The 17,185-nt window shown below is 35.9% G+C and overlaps 1 protein-coding gene across 1 annotated transcript; it reads left to right on the top strand.

The window, feature by feature from the left end:
* Positions 1-496: 496 nt before the first annotated feature.
* On the top strand, positions 497-15,916 carry adpgk2 (ADP-dependent glucokinase 2). Its single transcript, XM_077238979.1, has 7 exons — positions 497-569; positions 696-970; positions 2,729-2,888; positions 7,218-7,408; positions 10,088-10,184; positions 10,302-10,438; positions 12,821-15,916. Exons 2-7 carry the CDS (start codon positions 778-780, stop codon positions 13,489-13,491), a joined length of 1,449 nt encoding a protein of 482 aa, XP_077095094.1. The 5' UTR covers positions 497-569; positions 696-777; the 3' UTR covers positions 13,492-15,916.
* The last annotated feature ends 1,269 nt before the right edge of the window (positions 15,917-17,185 follow it).

Raw genomic sequence — 17,185 nt, 5'->3', positions numbered from 1 at the left:
CAATAAAATCAAATAAACCGTCGTCATATATTAAGTCTTTAAATACTTGATACGTATTTAATATAGTGGTCAGTAATCAATTAGATGTTAAACTTTTATTTTGAAACAAAACGATCGGAAATGACTCATTACATTTAGTTTCTTTACTAGAGCCAGTGGGAAAGCAACTCATGGCAGCAAATACACAAATGTTTTTCCGCCAGGGGGCGCAAGACGGCTCAAACATTCCAAATCCCCATTAAACCCTATTCAAATCTCAGGATGTTTTTAACCTCATTGGAGAAATTGTACACAATATACATTACAATTATTTACATATTTTAAATATACGGATTTCGGCCTAACATGCAAATGCAAATCTGCATAAATACTATATATATATATATGGTCATATATATATATATATTATAAAAATCCTTGTCAGATAATCATCAACTATTATCATTGGTCCATTCTACCAGCGTGGAGAAACGTATTCAGGTACCACGTGACATCCGGTCTACGCGATACTTCGATGGCGGTCTGAATAATAATTTATTTAATGCATAAACGACAAAGACACTGAAGAGGTAAATAAGTATTGATCTGAAAACATAGAGTGAATATTAAAAATATGACAACTTTCATGTAGATCGTTTATCTCATTTGCTCATAACTCAAGCGAAGTGCCATTCTATCCTCTTCTATTTCTATAGCAGAAAAACATCCGCCCCTGATTCATCATCGCATAAGCTCAGGAAGAAAGAGAGGAGGCAGGAGTGTGTTCATACGTCTGCAATGGCCAGTGAGCTGCGCTCTGGTGTCAAATATGGCTCGTTTTTGTCACTCGCAGTGGTGTTGGTGGCGTATTGGTTCCGATCTCCGGACGGTTCGGTTCTGGATGAGAGGCTAGATGTGCTTCTGTCTTCATTGCTACGCGCAGAGCGGAAAGTGGGCATGGACGGCGTGTCCAGACCGAGAGTGGCTATAGGTACTCACTTTTAAGTTATAATGACAAATATAAAGACAAATTATAATGATCATATGCACGCATGGGATAGATTCTCCAAGTTGTCAAACATGTCATTTATAGAAGACCGTTGCTTTATATGCATTTATTTTTTTAAATAATCGCACTAAATATTTAAGAATAAACTTTAATAAAAATAGCAAATAAACTTTAAACTAATTTCATGTAGTAATAATAATACTCTAATATTACGTTGCATGTTAGATTGGCATCTTTTCAAATAAGCAAATCATATGCATGCAAATTTGCAATTACCAAAATGATTAGCTATTTTATGTAATAAAGTTGTATTTTTAAATCAATAACTACTCATTAAATGTAATATGTTTAAACAGCACTGGTCAAAAGTTTGAAGCATTACTATTTTTAATGTTTTTGAAAGAAGTCTCTTATGCTCATCAAGCGAGCAGGCATCAAAAATATAGAAAAAAACCTGCAATATTGTTATAATAATGATTATAAATAAATAAATAATGATTTTCTATTTTAATATACTTTAAAATATAAATTGTTTCTGTGGTGCAAAGCTAAATTTTCAGCATCATTACTCTAGTCTTCAGTGTCACATGATCCTTCAGAAATCATTCTAATATGCTGATTTATTATCAATGGAAACAGTTGTTTTATTAATATAAATCAGTTAATATTTTTTATCACCTGTGATTCTTACCTTTTCATGCTTTTTTCAGGATTCTTTGATGAATAAAATAAATAATAAAAAGAACAGCATTTATTCATTTATATTCAAAATAGAAAACTTTTCCAACAATATAAATCTTTACTATCACTTTTATTTTATTTTATAAATTTTACACATCCTCACTGAATAAAAGTGTTAATTTCTTTCAAAAAAAAAAAGAAGAAAGAAAAATATTACTGACCCCGAACTTTTGAATGTCAGTGTATATTGTTACAAAAGATTTCTAGCCTATTTTAAATACATGCTGTTCTATTTTAACTTTTTATTAATTAAAGAATCCTGAAAAAAGTATCACTGGTAATAAAAAAAAAATATTAAGCAGCAAAACTGTTTCCAACATTGATGATACAGTAAATTAGAATGATTTCTGATAACATCTTTCTTTATCTGATAATATGGCTTGTTTTGCTTCTGAGGAACGCTATCTTAGGATCAGACCTGTGCTGATGTTTTGCATGTTTGTTTTGCATCTTGTCTTTGCTTTTTTTGAAATTGTTGGTTAAAATAGTCTCTATAATAACACGTGTGCAGTGCTTGCGATGTGAGAAAAAAAACATTGACATCTGGTTTAAGCCTTATGTTTACCAAAATTCTTCAGTCATTAACCTGAGATAACCCAGTGCAATGCATTTATTGTATTTGTTGTTTAAATTATGGTCTATGCATGTGAAAGTTCTTCTCCAGACTTGATTGAATCTTTGTTGATTGTGATGATTTTCAGTCAGTTCTATTGTCAAAGTTACCCTGCTATCAAAGCCTATCTGGGATTGCACAGTCATTATTGTTTTTTTGAATCCGTGATCGATGCCTCTATCAGTCTGTTGCGTTCTGACAAACAACAGCTTCAGTCTGTAGTGACATTTGCTTTGGCAAACTATGCTATATAATGCACCTAATCCATTCTTTTCAAATATTCTATGACCTATGATTTAGGTGTGTTTTGTTGGATGGTCAGGTTCAAAGATTGAATATTTGTAATATTATATTACTTAACATGTGATTTCACTGTCTCTTATCAGGTTTTGGCGGCTGTGTGGATATCATCGTCGATGGAGTGACTCTGCTAAACAAAATCGGTTTGAAGGCGACAGACCAGCCCCTCCACCACGACTACATAGAGAATGCGGAGCAGCTGGCGCAGAGTTTCGCTTACTTTTTCGCCCCCGGAGCCGCTTCGGAGTAAGTGAGAGCCGTTCAAGCATGTTCACAAAGCCCTCGAGACTGTAGAGAGATTACACAATAAAACATAACACATCTGTTGAGATTTATTTGATTTGAAGCCTGGGGTCAGTTAAACCGTTACAACCTTCAGTTTTGTGTCGGTTAATATTTAACAGTTGGAATTACATGGAACTATCTGGTCCCATGACAAATTTAGTCAGTTCCCAACAAGTTCACACAGTTAGCCACATATGTAGTTCATCACATTAACTATGAACAACTAATGTTACAAAACCACAAAGTGTCACAAAACTAAAACAATAAGTTAAATATTAATAATTAAATTAAATTTTAAAGCTGAAATGCATCAGACCCTCTTAGTTTTGTTGTGCTGGCAATATGGTTAAGCTGCATACAGCAAGAGAATTCACACTTGAGAGCGTAACGACAGGCCTCTCAAGATAATATTGCAGTTATGTTGAGACGCTGCATAGTGCTGCTAAAGCCTGCGGCACAGTAGCGTTTGGAGACGCCAGTGCTTCTGGTTGACATATGTTTGGATTGATGTGTGAATTTCTACTCCAGCTTATAATAACCATCAATCATAGTGGAGGTTTTCTTTTCATTCTTTTCAGTTAGAGAAGCTTTTAAGCCTCTGCCGTCAGGGTTGCCAAGTCTGCGCAAACAACAACAAAAACAAAAAAACTAGCCTAATAGCGAATCAAAAATAATAAAATTTTCTAAGTTGGGGGATGGGTCGGAGCACTGAATTTATGTGTATAATAATTTTAACAATGATTCAACTTAAGTCCAACCATTAACAAATTGTTAGTTTATAATTAAATGCAGTAAAAAAAAAGAGAAGACATAATGTTATGGAAGATTTAGATTTAATACATTCTTTAATAAATTGAATAAATACATGTAATAAATGCAATTAAAGGCTGTTTATTGAACTTTCTATTAATCAAAGAATCCTGAAACAAGTATCACCATTTCCACAAAAATATTAGGCAGCACCACTGTTTTCAATATTGATAATATTAATAAGAAATGTTTCTTGAGCATCAAATCATCATATCTTATATTCTGAATAGAAAATCTGACTTCATCTGACTGAAAATCTGACTGGAAAAAAAGACTGGAGTAATGATGCTGAAAATTCACAGGAATAATCACAGGAATAAGGAATTTCACAATTGTACTTTTTTTTACTGTATTTTCTATGAAATAAATGCAGCCTTGGTGACCATAAGAGACTTCTTTAAAAAACATATATTTTTTTAATGTTTCCAAACTTTTGACAGGTATGTAAAATGGAAATAAGGTTTTTACAATGGCAAAAAGTTAGAGATGTTAGAGTTAGAGAAAAAAGTTTGTGATGATGACTTCAACACCTCAACCTCACATGAGCAAAACCGTGATAGAGACCATAATACAACCGGTATATAGCTCACCCCCTATATCTTTCATCAAAACTGAATAATTTTCTCAGCATCTGAAATGACTTTCAGCTGACCTAAACTAAATGCCATCTATTTTTAAGTTACTTAAATCTTGCAAGTTGTTAATGCAGTAATTAAATGCAGATAATATGTACTAAAGTTTGCATGCGTAATTATAGGAAATCCTCCACAGCATACAGCAACCTTACATTTAGGTCTTTCTCCATTCTGTTATGAAACGCCTAGCCTACTTTCCACAATCCAACTAATTCCTGATTCCTAAAATCAAGATCTGCCCTATGTTTTTTTTTCCTCTTTGGATATCCCCTTTCACTGGATACTGGATTTCCATCTCACTGGAAATGTCACTTTACGGAATTATAAACGCAACACTTTTGTTTTTGCCCAGATCTTAATGCTGCATTTGACACCATTGACCACAACATTCTCTTAAATAGACTAGAAAACTATGTTGGCATTAGTGGAATTGCATTGGCTTGGTTTAAATCATATTTATCTGACCGCTATCAGTTTGTAGCAGTAAATGAAGAGATGTCTTATCGATCACAAGTTCAGTATGGCGTACCACAAGGCTCAGTTCTCGGACCGCTGCTTTTCACTCTGTACATGCTACCTTTAGGAGATATCATTAGGAAACATGGAATTAGCTTTCACTGTTATGCTGATGATACTCAGCTCTATATTTCTTCCAAACCTAACGAAACTCACCAATTAACAAAATTATCGGAATGCATAGTTGATATCAAAAATTGGATGACTAGTAATTTCCTACTACTAAATTCTGAAAAAACAGAGATTCTAATTATTGGACAAAAAACTTCCATAAGTAAATAAACTAGAATACCGTCTAACACTTGATGGCTGCTCTGTTAAGTCTTCGTCGTCAGTTAGAAACCTGGGTGTGCTCTTTAATACCAATCTTTCATTTGAAAGTCACGTGTCTAGTGTCTGTTAAACCGCATTTTTCCATCTTAAAAATATATCTAAATTACGTCATATGCTCTCATTGACAAATGCGGAACAACTAGTTCATGCGTTCATGACATCAAGGCTAGATTATTGTAATGCTCTACTGGGTGGTTGCCCTGCACGCTTAATAAACAAACTACAGCTAGTTCAAAACGCAGCCGCTAGAGTTCTTACCAGAACCAGGAAGTACGACCATATTAGCCCGGTTCTGTCAACACTGCATTGGCTCCCTATTAAACATCGTATACATTTTAAAATATTGCTGATTACTTACAAAGCACTAAATGGTTTAGCTCCCCAGTACTTGAGCGAGCTCTTAACGCATTATAGTCCGTCACGTCTATTCCGATCTCAAAGTTCTGGCCAGTTCATAATACCTAGAATATCAAAATCGACTGCTGGCGGTAGATCCTTTTCCTATTTAGCACCAAAACTTTGGAACAATCTTCCTAACATTGTCCGGGAAGCAGACACACTCTGTCAGTTCAAAGCTAGACTAAAAACACATCTCTTTGACCTAGCATTCACATAACACTCTATAGACTTCTATAATTCAATATTAGGCTGCTTAGATTAGGTCAGCCGGAACTGGGAACACTTCCCATAAATCCTGATGTACTCGTTACATCATAAGAAGAATGGCATCTACGCTAATTTTAGTGTCTTTGTTTATCCCGAGGTTTTCCCGCAGCCTGCCGAATCCAGGCCGTTTCAAGATCTGACGAAGGATTTTCGCCTGGACCTGATGACAATGCAGTGCTGAAGTGCCAACTAGCCTCTCCCTATGGAGGATCCCTATACCACTCTACAGATAAAGCGTTGTGGAATTTTTCGGTTCGCGTACCTACCCAAAGTGATAAGATAAAATAAAATTCTGCATCAAAATTTATAGACAAGTAGTTTGTTTAGGCATGGTTTGTAAGGAATTACAAACCTGCGCACAAATATTCAAACGCACATAACTATAGAATCAATTCTTAATGCGCATGTGAACGCCATCAGCGTCTATCACAGGTTCACGTTTAAAGTCTGTTTAGAGAGAACGGTGTCTTCTTAGCGGCCCCTAATTTAATAACAAATGATCATTTAGACGGAAGTGAATCAATCAAAACTAACTTTAGCTGGAAAAAACATTTTTCAAGAACCACTATAAAACCAAACCAATCTCTGTTACCTAAAATTATATGTTTATCTCTGTAAAGCTGCTTTGAAACAATCTACATTGTTAAAAGCGCTATATAAATGAGGATGACTACTGACTACATTTTTCATGAGCTGAACTCAAAGATCTGGGACTTTTTCTATGTACACAAAAGGCGTATTTCTCTCAAATATTGTACACAAATCTGTCTAAATCTGTATTCGTGAGCACTTCTCCTTTGCTGAGATAATCCATCCACCTCACAGGTGTGCCATATCAAGATGCTGATTAGACAGCATGATTATTGCACAGGTGTGCCTTAGGCTGGCCACAATAAAAGGCCACTCTAAAATGTGCAGTTTTACTGTATTGGGAGTGTCCGAAAACCAGTCAGTATTTGGTGTGACCACCATTTGCCTCATGCAGTGCAACACATCTCCTTTGCATAGAGTTGATCAGGTTGTTGATTGTGGCCTGTGGAATGTTGGTCCACTCCTATTCAATGGCTATGCGAAGTTGCTGGATATTAGCAGAGTAAAGGATGAATGAGCTGTCTGCTGTTGAATTTTGAGTTTGTTTCTACACAAATGTATGTTCTTACGTCATTCTAATTTGTTAGCAACTATTCATAATACTTTTTTTTCCATCCAAAGTGATATGGAAAGAACAAAAACCCCTTAGTTGCTTGACTTGAGGCTAAATAACAGGAGTGTAGTTAAAAGCACTGTGTTTGTTATTCTGCTGACAATTTTCTTTCACTCTTTCCCATAGGAGGTTTGTGATGAACGACACGCTATTCAGTGAACTGGTAGAGGCTTCTCGAGAGCTACCAGGAAACAGGTGGTCAATAGGAGGAAATGCACCTGTCATGGCCAGCAGGATGGCGCTGGAAGGATGTGATGTGCTTTTAGGTGGAAGTTTCAGCATCGATTTCACTGATATCCTCTCACAGCGCATCACAGGTGCTGTAATGATCTTATTTTCAGCTTTGTGCTAGAAAAGCTTTTTCTATTCAATATTTTAAATATAACAACAACACTTTAGTGCCCCTATTATCAGGGGTGCATAAAACTTTTTTGGTCTGGTTCTCAAGGTGATGATGCTTTTATTTTATTTGATTAACATTAATGACACAGACAACAGCAGGAATATTAGGCTGCTGTCACTTTAACCGAATGCAAGGACCGAATATACGGATACACATCAAGTTATCACGAATATTCTTAAACATAACTTATAACATAACCGAGAGAATACTTTCCGAGATGGGAATTTTTACGTAATTCTGTATGTATGTGACCGTTCAAGCGCAAGTTACATGAAAAGGGGCATCAATTCGGTGTTCAAGCGCTGTCTGAAACACACCTCTCTCTCTCTCGCTCTCTCTCTCTCTGTGCGAACAGATAACAGCGCGTGAGTCCCGATTTTCGCCTCTTCTTCCACGTTTATATTTTGTATTGTATATCAGCAAGACAAAACGTCCAAATTTTAAACTTTTAGTCTATGATGGTTAAACTTAGCAGTTAATCCGTGAACCACATTCTGTTTTGGAGGTCTCCTACAATACATCAGGGGTGTCCAAAGTCTTTCCTGGAGGGCCACTGTCCTGTAGAGTTTAGCTCCAAATTGCCTTAACTTCCTTCTTTAAAGCTTTCTTTAACATTTAGGCAATATTAACTTATTTTTAATAGAATAATTCAGCAGATATACAGGTCCTTCTCAAAAAATTAGCATATTGTGATAAAGTTCTTTATTTTCCATAATGTAATGATAAAAATTAAACTTTCATGTACTTTAGATTCATTGCACACCAACTGAAACATTTCATGTCTTTTATTGTTTTAATACTGATGATTTTGGCGTACAGCTCATGAAAACCCAAAATTCCTAGCTCAAAAAATTAGCATATCATGAAAAGGGTCTCTAAACGAGCTATTAACCTAATCATCTGAATCAACTAATTAACTCTAAACACCTGCAAAAGATTCCTGAGGCTTTTAAAAAGTCCCAGCCTGTTTCATTACTCAAAACCGCAATCATGGGTAAGACTGCCGACCTGACTTCTGTCCAGAAGGCCATCATTGACACCCTCAAGCAAGAGGGTAAGACACAGAAAGAAATTTCTGAACAAATAGGCTGTTCCCAGAGTGCTGTATCAAGGCACCTCAGTGGAAAGTCTGTGGGAAGGAAAAAGTGTGGCAAAAAACGCTGCACAACGAGAAGAGGTGACCGGACCCTGAAGCAGTGGACTGAGTCTGGAGTAGAAACATCCAGAGCCACCGTGCACAGGCGTGTGCAGGAAATGGGCTACAGGTGCCGCATTCCCCAGGTCAAGCCACTTTTGAACCAGAAACAGTGGCAGAAGCGCCCAGTCTGTTGTGCTTACTATTAGTCTATCGCTTGTGCATGTGGTAAAAGAAAGTCCATTACCATATCTGAATTTCACATATAGAGCACTTCCTCAGCACTTGATACACATTGATACGAACCGTAACGATGGCGTCGGTGTTAGTGTATCAATTTATGCCTGAGTCCTCATCTTTTGGAAGTTCATGCAAGGTGGATTTGGTTTCACATCGCAGAAAACAGCATCTTCTCGACTTCTCTTCCAGGCGTCAACTACAACAAATCCTGCTGGAAAATGAAGTCAGCATCTCCATAAAGCTTATCTGCTGAAGGAAGCAGGAAGTGCTCTGAAAATGTCCTAGTAGACGGCTGCGTTGAGTAAACAGCACAGTGGACCGACTCCAGCCGATGACATGACTCCCCAAACCAACACAGACTGTGGAAACTTCACACTGGACTTCAAGCATCTTGGATTGTGTGCCTCTCCATTCTTCCTCCAGACTCTGGGACCTTGGTTTCCAAATGAGATGCAAAATTTGCTCTAATCAGAAAAGAGGACTTTGGTCCACTGTGCTTTATTAAATCAGGAGTCAACGCAGCCGTCTACCAGGACATTTTCAGAGCACTTCATGCTTCCTTCATTTTCCAGCAGGATTTGCACCTGCCCACACTGCCAAAAGAACCAATACCTGGTTCAATGACCATGGTATTCCTGTGTAATTACTGTGTGATTTCATGTAATATTCTAATTTTCTGGGATTTTGATTTTGTGGGGTTCATAAACTGTAAGCCATAATCATCAAAATTATAACAAATAAAGTCTTGAAATATCTCACTTTGCATGTAATGAGTCTATATAATATATTAGTTTCACCTGTTAAGTTGAAATCTTGAAATAAATCAACTTTCTGATGACATTCTAATTATATGACCAGCACCTGTATAGTGTTTGAGGGTCAAAGTAGACGTTGTTCGCAGGCAGCCAATGAAGACCACAGGCTGGCATTATACAAGTTTGTTACAAACCTGCGTAGGTTCGTACAGGAAGTAAGACTGGAATTACTGTCGACTTGTTTCCGGCAGTTCAGAATTGGTTCTTCCTTTTAGGAGACAATAACATTATGTATCTTCCACTTTGATCTTTGAAACTTTTGAGACTTTTTACATTCACAAACAACTTAATTTAATTAATCTTAATTTTAGAAAAAATGAACCATTTTAAAGTATATGTTCTGCTTGCTAAAGCTCTTTCTTCCATGTTTTGCATTGCATTGAATTATTTGGTCTCTCGTCAGTGGCTGGAAACACTGTGGATGAGCCAGATATCCACCTGATCCTGGAGTACCCTACAGGTGCCACATGGGGGCCGTACACTTCCCAAAGGGCGAACCGGTGGGTTTATATTAGGCTAATATTCTTTCAGATTGTTTTTTCTTTTCTTTATCTATACTACTTTTAATCTGGACATTTTTTGCTTTGCATGTAAGCGCTTTTCTTGTATTGCTGTAGGTATATTGTCCATAGTGATGACCATAATCCATATTTGGACTCCATGGAGCAATTTCAGGAGAAGCTGAATGGCTTCAATCCGGATTTGCTCGTAGTTGGAGGGTTGCAGATGATGGACAACTTCCCTTTCAAAAAGGGTAAGGCCGTCTGAGGGCAATATTTAACACTTCATTTTAACTTTTATTAATAACATAAACAAACATTATTGCATAATACTTAAATCAGTATTTAATCTACTTTCAAATAATAATATGAAACTTTTTATCCATGTGTTTTCATTGTTTTATATATACTAATGTTCAAATGTTTGGGGTCAGTAAGATTTTTAAAAATTGTTTTTGAAAGAAGTCTATTGTGTTCACCATGAATGCATTTATAAAATACAGTAACATTTTATTACAAATACTATTGTGCTTTAAAACTGTAGTTTTACGTTTTAATATATTTTAAAATGTTATTTATTCCTGACAAAGCTGAATTTGCAGCATCATTACTCCAGTCTTTAGTGTCACATGATCCTTCAGAAATCATTCTAATATAATGATTTGCTGCTCAAGAAACATTTCTTATTATTGTCAATGTTGAAAACAGTTGTGCTGCCTAATATTTTTGTGGAAACTGTGATAATTCACCCCCCCCCCCCCCCACCCCCAGGATTCATTGATGAATAGAAAGTTTAAAAAATTATAATAACAGCATTTATTTGAAATAGAAATCTTTTGTATCATTATAAATATATTTACAGTCACTTTTGATTAATCCATCCTTGCTGAAGAAAAATATGAATTTCTTACTGAACCCAGACTTTTGAACAGTAATGTCTATTTTGTTTAAACTACTAGCCAGTTATGCATTATGTTATGTGTATTAGTGAACTGATTAATGAAAAGTTATTAAAAAGTGCACATATAATGGTCTGTTAACCGTCAGCCTGAATGTGGATCAGTGTTGGTTTGGAGCTGCACTAACCCTGTACTGTCACATGGTAAGATTAGCATGTGTTCCCAGCTGCGTTGGGAAAGTAGACGGACTGTAATAACTTGTAGCGCTCAGTGATTTTGCTTGCTTTGCATATCTTTTCTTTCTGCCTTAGAGGGAAATTACTATTAATAATATTCACTGCACATCTTCACTGCTCGCATCATAAACAGACCGATTTTTTTAATTGGACAATTCAGTTTTCTTAGTTGGTTATTGGTGTTTTAAGTAAGTAATATTTAGACCCAAAGGCAAAAAATGCTTAATGGAACATTAAAAGTGAAGTGTGTAACTACACTGCACTGTAAAAAAAATGAAACGGTAAATAAAACAAAGGAGAAAATGATTGAAGAACATTTTAAAATAAAACATTATTTCAGTCTTCTACTTCAACGTGTTACTTGCGGTTTCTTGGTAATTCCTTAACCTGTAACCAAAAAGACTTATACACACACACCGGCATACAGCTTTTTCAAGGTTGGATTTGGCCAGGCTCTAACTATAAACAGGACAGTATTCACAAAACATCAAGATAATGCGTTCTTCCTCTCAATGAGAGCTACACCTTAATCTAACTGGAAAGTAAAGAGATGGTCCCTTAATCTATAGACTTCATTGACCCCTGTGACCATAGTTGTCAGAGTACCCTAAAAAAACAGATGCATGTATTGACACGTTAAAGACATTTCTCAAGCAAAACATCTTTCCACATTTCATTTCTGGAAGCCGGGCTAAATGAGCAAGCACTGTTACTGCATTCATAACAAATATAGACATTAGAGCATACATGAAAAGAACATTTCAGTAATCTCACTGGTAACTTATATAACAAAGTAAAATCTCACAAGCCTAGAGAAATCATTCAACTCATGTGATATTTAGAAGGAAAAATATTGATTAATACCTTGATTATAATCACTCATTACATATACATTGAAGCAGCAGTTTATTCCAAAAACCACCCCCTTCAAAGCGATTTAGAAATGAAATTTGATTCATTGTAACTTTTTCAGTGTGTTTTGAAGCTGTAAATAAAGCAAAGATTATTGAATTATGAAAATATTGAAATGCTATTTCTTCACAATTTAACATTGAAAATTGTCATACACCAAATTGTTTTCAGTGTAAATCAATTTTAATGTTCCATTAATCATTTTACATATTCAAATCAGAGTTTTTGCAATATTAGTTAAAGCCCCCCTGTAGTCAATAATTGTATCCCTTAAATCTCATCTTTGAAAAAAATGTCTTCATCAACTCAGAGATCCACTCGTTGACGATCACACGTTGACCTGATTGGTTACAAGGTAGTTTGTGACGTCAGAAACGCCAGCGATTTCAAACCGTGTTTTTGAAACTGTCTTTGGTTCACTGCAGTTTTGAGAAGAAAATACTCAGCAATGGTGTTGACCTATGAATTTGCATATGGTTTGTCTTAAAGCATATTAAAAACACCACATAGACATATAAACAACATTAAAAGCTTGATTTCCACCAAGGGTTCTTTTAGAGATTCTGTAATAACCATCTCTTTCCTACAGGAGAGCGTGAGGCTCTGCTGGGAAGGCTGGCGCAGATGTTGTCCTCCGTGTCCCCGCAGACCGCCGTACATTTCGAGATGGCCAGCTTTGTGGATGAAAGTCTGCTGTCTGAACTTCTAGAGTTTGTTCTTCCTCACGCCGACTCTTTGGGCATGAATGAGCAAGAGCTGCCCAATCTCTTGAGCCTTTTCCGCGGCAGCAACTTGACCGTGCTCTCCGACCCCAACCCCCGTGTAGCTACGGTGCTGGACCAGATGAGAGAACTCTACCGCCTGGTAAACCAGCGCCACCGCGAGGCCGGGACGGGTCGGCCGCTCACCCGCCTTCACGTCCACACGCTAGCTTTCCAGGCCATCATCGTCAAACGCGGCTCCCAGTGGAAGAACACCATGTCGGCCACGGCCAAAGCCTCTCTGACTGCCAACCGGCACGTCTGCGGCTCGCCGGACATCGATCTCAGTAAAGCACGGCTGATTATGGATGAATCGTTCTCCATTAGCAGGAGAGAAGGAAGTCAGAGAATTCCGCTTCAGGAATCTCGACCGGTTTCCTGCTGGGATGAGGACGGCTATGAGATTTGCGTGGCTCCTGTGCTGGTGTGTACAGAAGTCTACCAGACCGCTGGAGGAGGAGACAACATCTCTGCCGCTGGGCTCGTACTGCAGATCTGAATATGAGACGTCTTCATCCCACATGGGTTTTATTTTGTGTTTTTTTTTAATAACATTTTATTTTTTGGGGGGAAAAACATTGAGACACATCATGTGCAATACAAACATTGGGTAGGCCTACAGCTTATATAAAGTTGGGTGAATCTCACAAAACCTTTCAACAACATGTCCATGTTTTATTTCACCCTTAAATCAAAAATAGCAATGAGAAGTTTTGCTTTTTTACAATATGAATATTATTTTCTTGACAGTCAAGCACGTTTTAACTGCTGTGTTGCCTTTCATTTGTGCTGATTTAAATTGTACCACAGTATTTTTCATTGTAGTACTATATTTAAAAAATACTTTAGTAATGAGAATATAATGAAAATCACAAGAAATACGGTGTAATGGATGCATTGCATAAATGAAAATGTGCTTAATTGTCGTGAAAATAATTTATTGATGGTTTGTTTTCTTTATACATAATCTAATTTCTCACTTTGGTTTTTGTGTGAAATATAAGCTGGACACTTAATTGTAAAATTCTTGTAGTTTTCCCACCTAAAGTTCATTTGTTTTCAGCTTACAAATAGTTTTCTTTCTCGTTTAAAATATCTTTTCTCTCATCCAGAACCTTTTTGTGTCTTAAAATGGCTTCGTAATCATTCACAATCACGCACATTAACCCAACAGGGGCCAGTAATCTTGAAATAATATGCAGAAGGATCTTTGAGCGCCCAGAGCTTTTTATATTATGACTGAAAACAATCAATGCAAATTCACAATAATGTCAAGTGGAGAAACAGAAGAATTTAGCATGATTGAAGTGTAATGGGGTCCACCCATAATACCTAACATTGCTTTATCCTTATTTGTCATACATTATTTCTCCCTTATTTAATGCTCAATTTATTTAAAGCACGTGATTGTTTTTTTGTTGTTGTTTTTTTGCATTCCATAGCATCATCATATTCCACTTTAACAAGAGATTGAGCAGTTACACATCCCAAACATTGAAACAAGTCAGTCTTCCATATCTTATTAACAACACAATGTCTTTAGCTAATTTTGTCTGAATTAATGTCCGAATTAAAGCACGTTCTTTTTAATTCCTGGTCATGTTTCTGTGGGTGCATGTATTTCATGAAACCTGACAAGAACATGTCATACTTCTCCCCAAAATCAAAGAAAGAAATGTATTACAGTAATTACAATTGAGAATAATTGGAATTACAAATAAAACTCAATTAAAACATCCATACATGTTCATGAAAATAACAACATGAAGCAAGTCTTAAAGAAAAGGTGTGTTAGTTCTAAATTCTCCTTTTTTATTACATTTTTATTTTTTTAATTTTAAAAACAACAGATATATATATATAGAATATTATAGAGAATATTATACATACATTAGTAACTGTCGTCTTAAGTGGGGTCGTAGTAAAAGAATAATGTCACAGTTGAGAGCAGAACAACTGCCAGAAAAGGACAAAAACAATACATGAACACATGAAGAGAAGTTTTATTTTATTTTTCACCTGATTACTTTAGTTATGCTTGAGTTGTGTTTTATCAAATGAGGAACTATTCTTGCAATGGATGAAGTAGCCAAAACCACTTCTTTTTTTTATGAACGTGCATAAACTACCTGCGTGTTTGTATTTTTGGGAGAAGGATTTGAAGAACTTCGTATCTGACGTGATCATAGCTGTTAGTGTCTCTTTTAACAGATTCATAAATATCGAAACAAGTTTGGGCGCTGGCTTCCTTTCAGTCCCATCTTCCATCAGTCACCCTGAGTGCAAATTATTACCTACCTCCTGTGCCTATGAAAATATATCCAGCTTACCTGATGTCCATTATGATTATATTGTATACCTAGAGTGCTTGTCTATGCTAGTGTAACCCGATATCAGACAGGGGATGGAAGTTAAAGATGTCCCACCCTATCAGGATGTGTGCATTGAGATGCTCTCCAGCTGATATATGAAATATGTCTCAGGGATTACAGTAGCCTGGATGTCTATGATCCACAACACTTGAGTTAGAACCAAATTAGCTGTGACAGCTGGTGTGATTCTGGTCTGAGCCTGTGACATACTGACCAACCTTTTGGTCCAGTAGATTTGAAGAATCTTTAGTGTGAAAAATAGCAACGTATATTTTGTTGTGAATGTGATTCTTGTTTTCATGTGTCGATAATAATGGTTGATGCATGTCTGAATTAATTGTAGCATTGGAATTGTTTGTTTGGGAATGGTGGTAGGAGTTTTGTGTGTTGTCCTGCTTAAGCTGGAAATGAGTTGTTGTGAAATGCCTTTTTCCTTCTTTTGTCTTGGCCATATGCGGTCTGTCAGCAATAGCTGTTCTGAAGGGAAAGACTCATTTTTGAATGACTTCTTTGGATTTCTATGTAATAAAATATTACATTCCATTTATGGTACTCTGTTGTGTATTTCCAATTATTTTGTGGACATTTTAATTAGGATATTTTGGGATGGTTGAGGACAAAGTAACACCTTTAGTTTGCTTGTAAGTAATTCATGAATGTTTATAAAAAGGGCCTAAAACTAACAAACTTTTTGCCACACCCGCCAATGGACGGTGACTGAAGAAAAATTACCAGATAGCAGCTATAAATATTGTATACCAGCCATGAAACTGTTTTTGCAAAAAACATTTGCAATCCAACATTTTGGATACCAGTGAAAATTCACAATTTTCAGGTTCCGAAATTGAATAAAGTAATCAAATGTCAATTAACATTGCATAGACTTTACTGTATAAATTAAACGCAGATTAATCCTCATTAAAGTTACCAAAACAAATTAGTCAAGAGCAGTGAGTGATTTTTCTGTCTTTTGTTGTTTGATTAACATTAAGGACACAGACGGCAGCAGTAATATTAGGCTGCTGTCACTTTAAGAGCTAATGCACACATACTGATACACATGCATTATCTTTCTCAACTGTTTATGTTCACTTAAAACCTAACTGACTATATTTATGAGGATACTCACCAATACAGGCATTTTCAAGCGCAAAAAGACATGAAAGAGAGTTTGATTCAATATTCGCATGCTGTCTGAGATGCAGATGTTTCGTTAGTTTTAATATTTAAATTGGCAAGTCTTAAACTTTGGTGACGATGCAGCACTGTCAGGCATTCACGTTTGTCCACGTTCATGTTGTCACAACATTGCATTGTAAGAATAAAATGAGTAAAAATATTACCAGCTACATGCGATTGACATGTTTCATATACTAACCAACATTTATTTTTATATATTTGGCGCTTGGTGAGAGTTAACTTTAGGCCATATTTATAAGTATATTTCGAACTAGAAGTTAAAAAAAAAATCATTTGAAGTTTAAAAAAATAGATATAAATATACCGTAAATATATTTAAAAAATATTATAAAAAATAAAGTAAAAACATGAGTATGTTTTTGTGTAAAATAAATTGTATGTTAAATAGCTTAATGTATGTATAATAAGACAGCTTAAATTTGTGTATACTCGTATGTAGTTTTCATAGTAATATATTTTCTTATATGTTTCTTCTCGTATATTTATTTTGAAATTATATAACTCGAAAAATCTGAAAATGTAAAGATATTTCATGAGCTCTGAAGACAATGTTCTTCACATCGCAGAAAATAATTTTTTTAGTATTCCACTTTTATTGTGAAACTTCGGCTCTAGCCCTTC

This window comes from Siphateles boraxobius, unplaced genomic scaffold (genome assembly GCF_051911475.1).
Source record: "Siphateles boraxobius isolate OS27281-9 unplaced genomic scaffold, OSU_SipBor_1 22, whole genome shotgun sequence".
Classification (NCBI taxonomy): domain Eukaryota; kingdom Metazoa; phylum Chordata; class Actinopteri; order Cypriniformes; family Leuciscidae; genus Siphateles; species Siphateles boraxobius.
Note: the sequence above shows the minus strand (reverse complement) of the source record. Positions and strands in the feature narration are given on the sequence as shown.

Bases quoted from the DNA above. Each gene is read 5' to 3' on its own strand.
- adpgk2 (XM_077238979.1), top strand. From the start codon at position 778: ATGGCCAGTGAGCTGCGCTCTGGTGTCAAATATGGCTCGTTTTTGTCA. The intron at 971-2,728 runs GTACTCACTTTT...GTCTCTTATCAG, and splicing joins CAGACCGAGAGTGGCTATAG to GTTTTGGCGGCTGTGTGGAT. The intron at 10,439-12,820 runs GTAAGGCCGTCT...TCTTTCCTACAG, and splicing joins CAACTTCCCTTTCAAAAAGG to GAGAGCGTGAGGCTCTGCTG.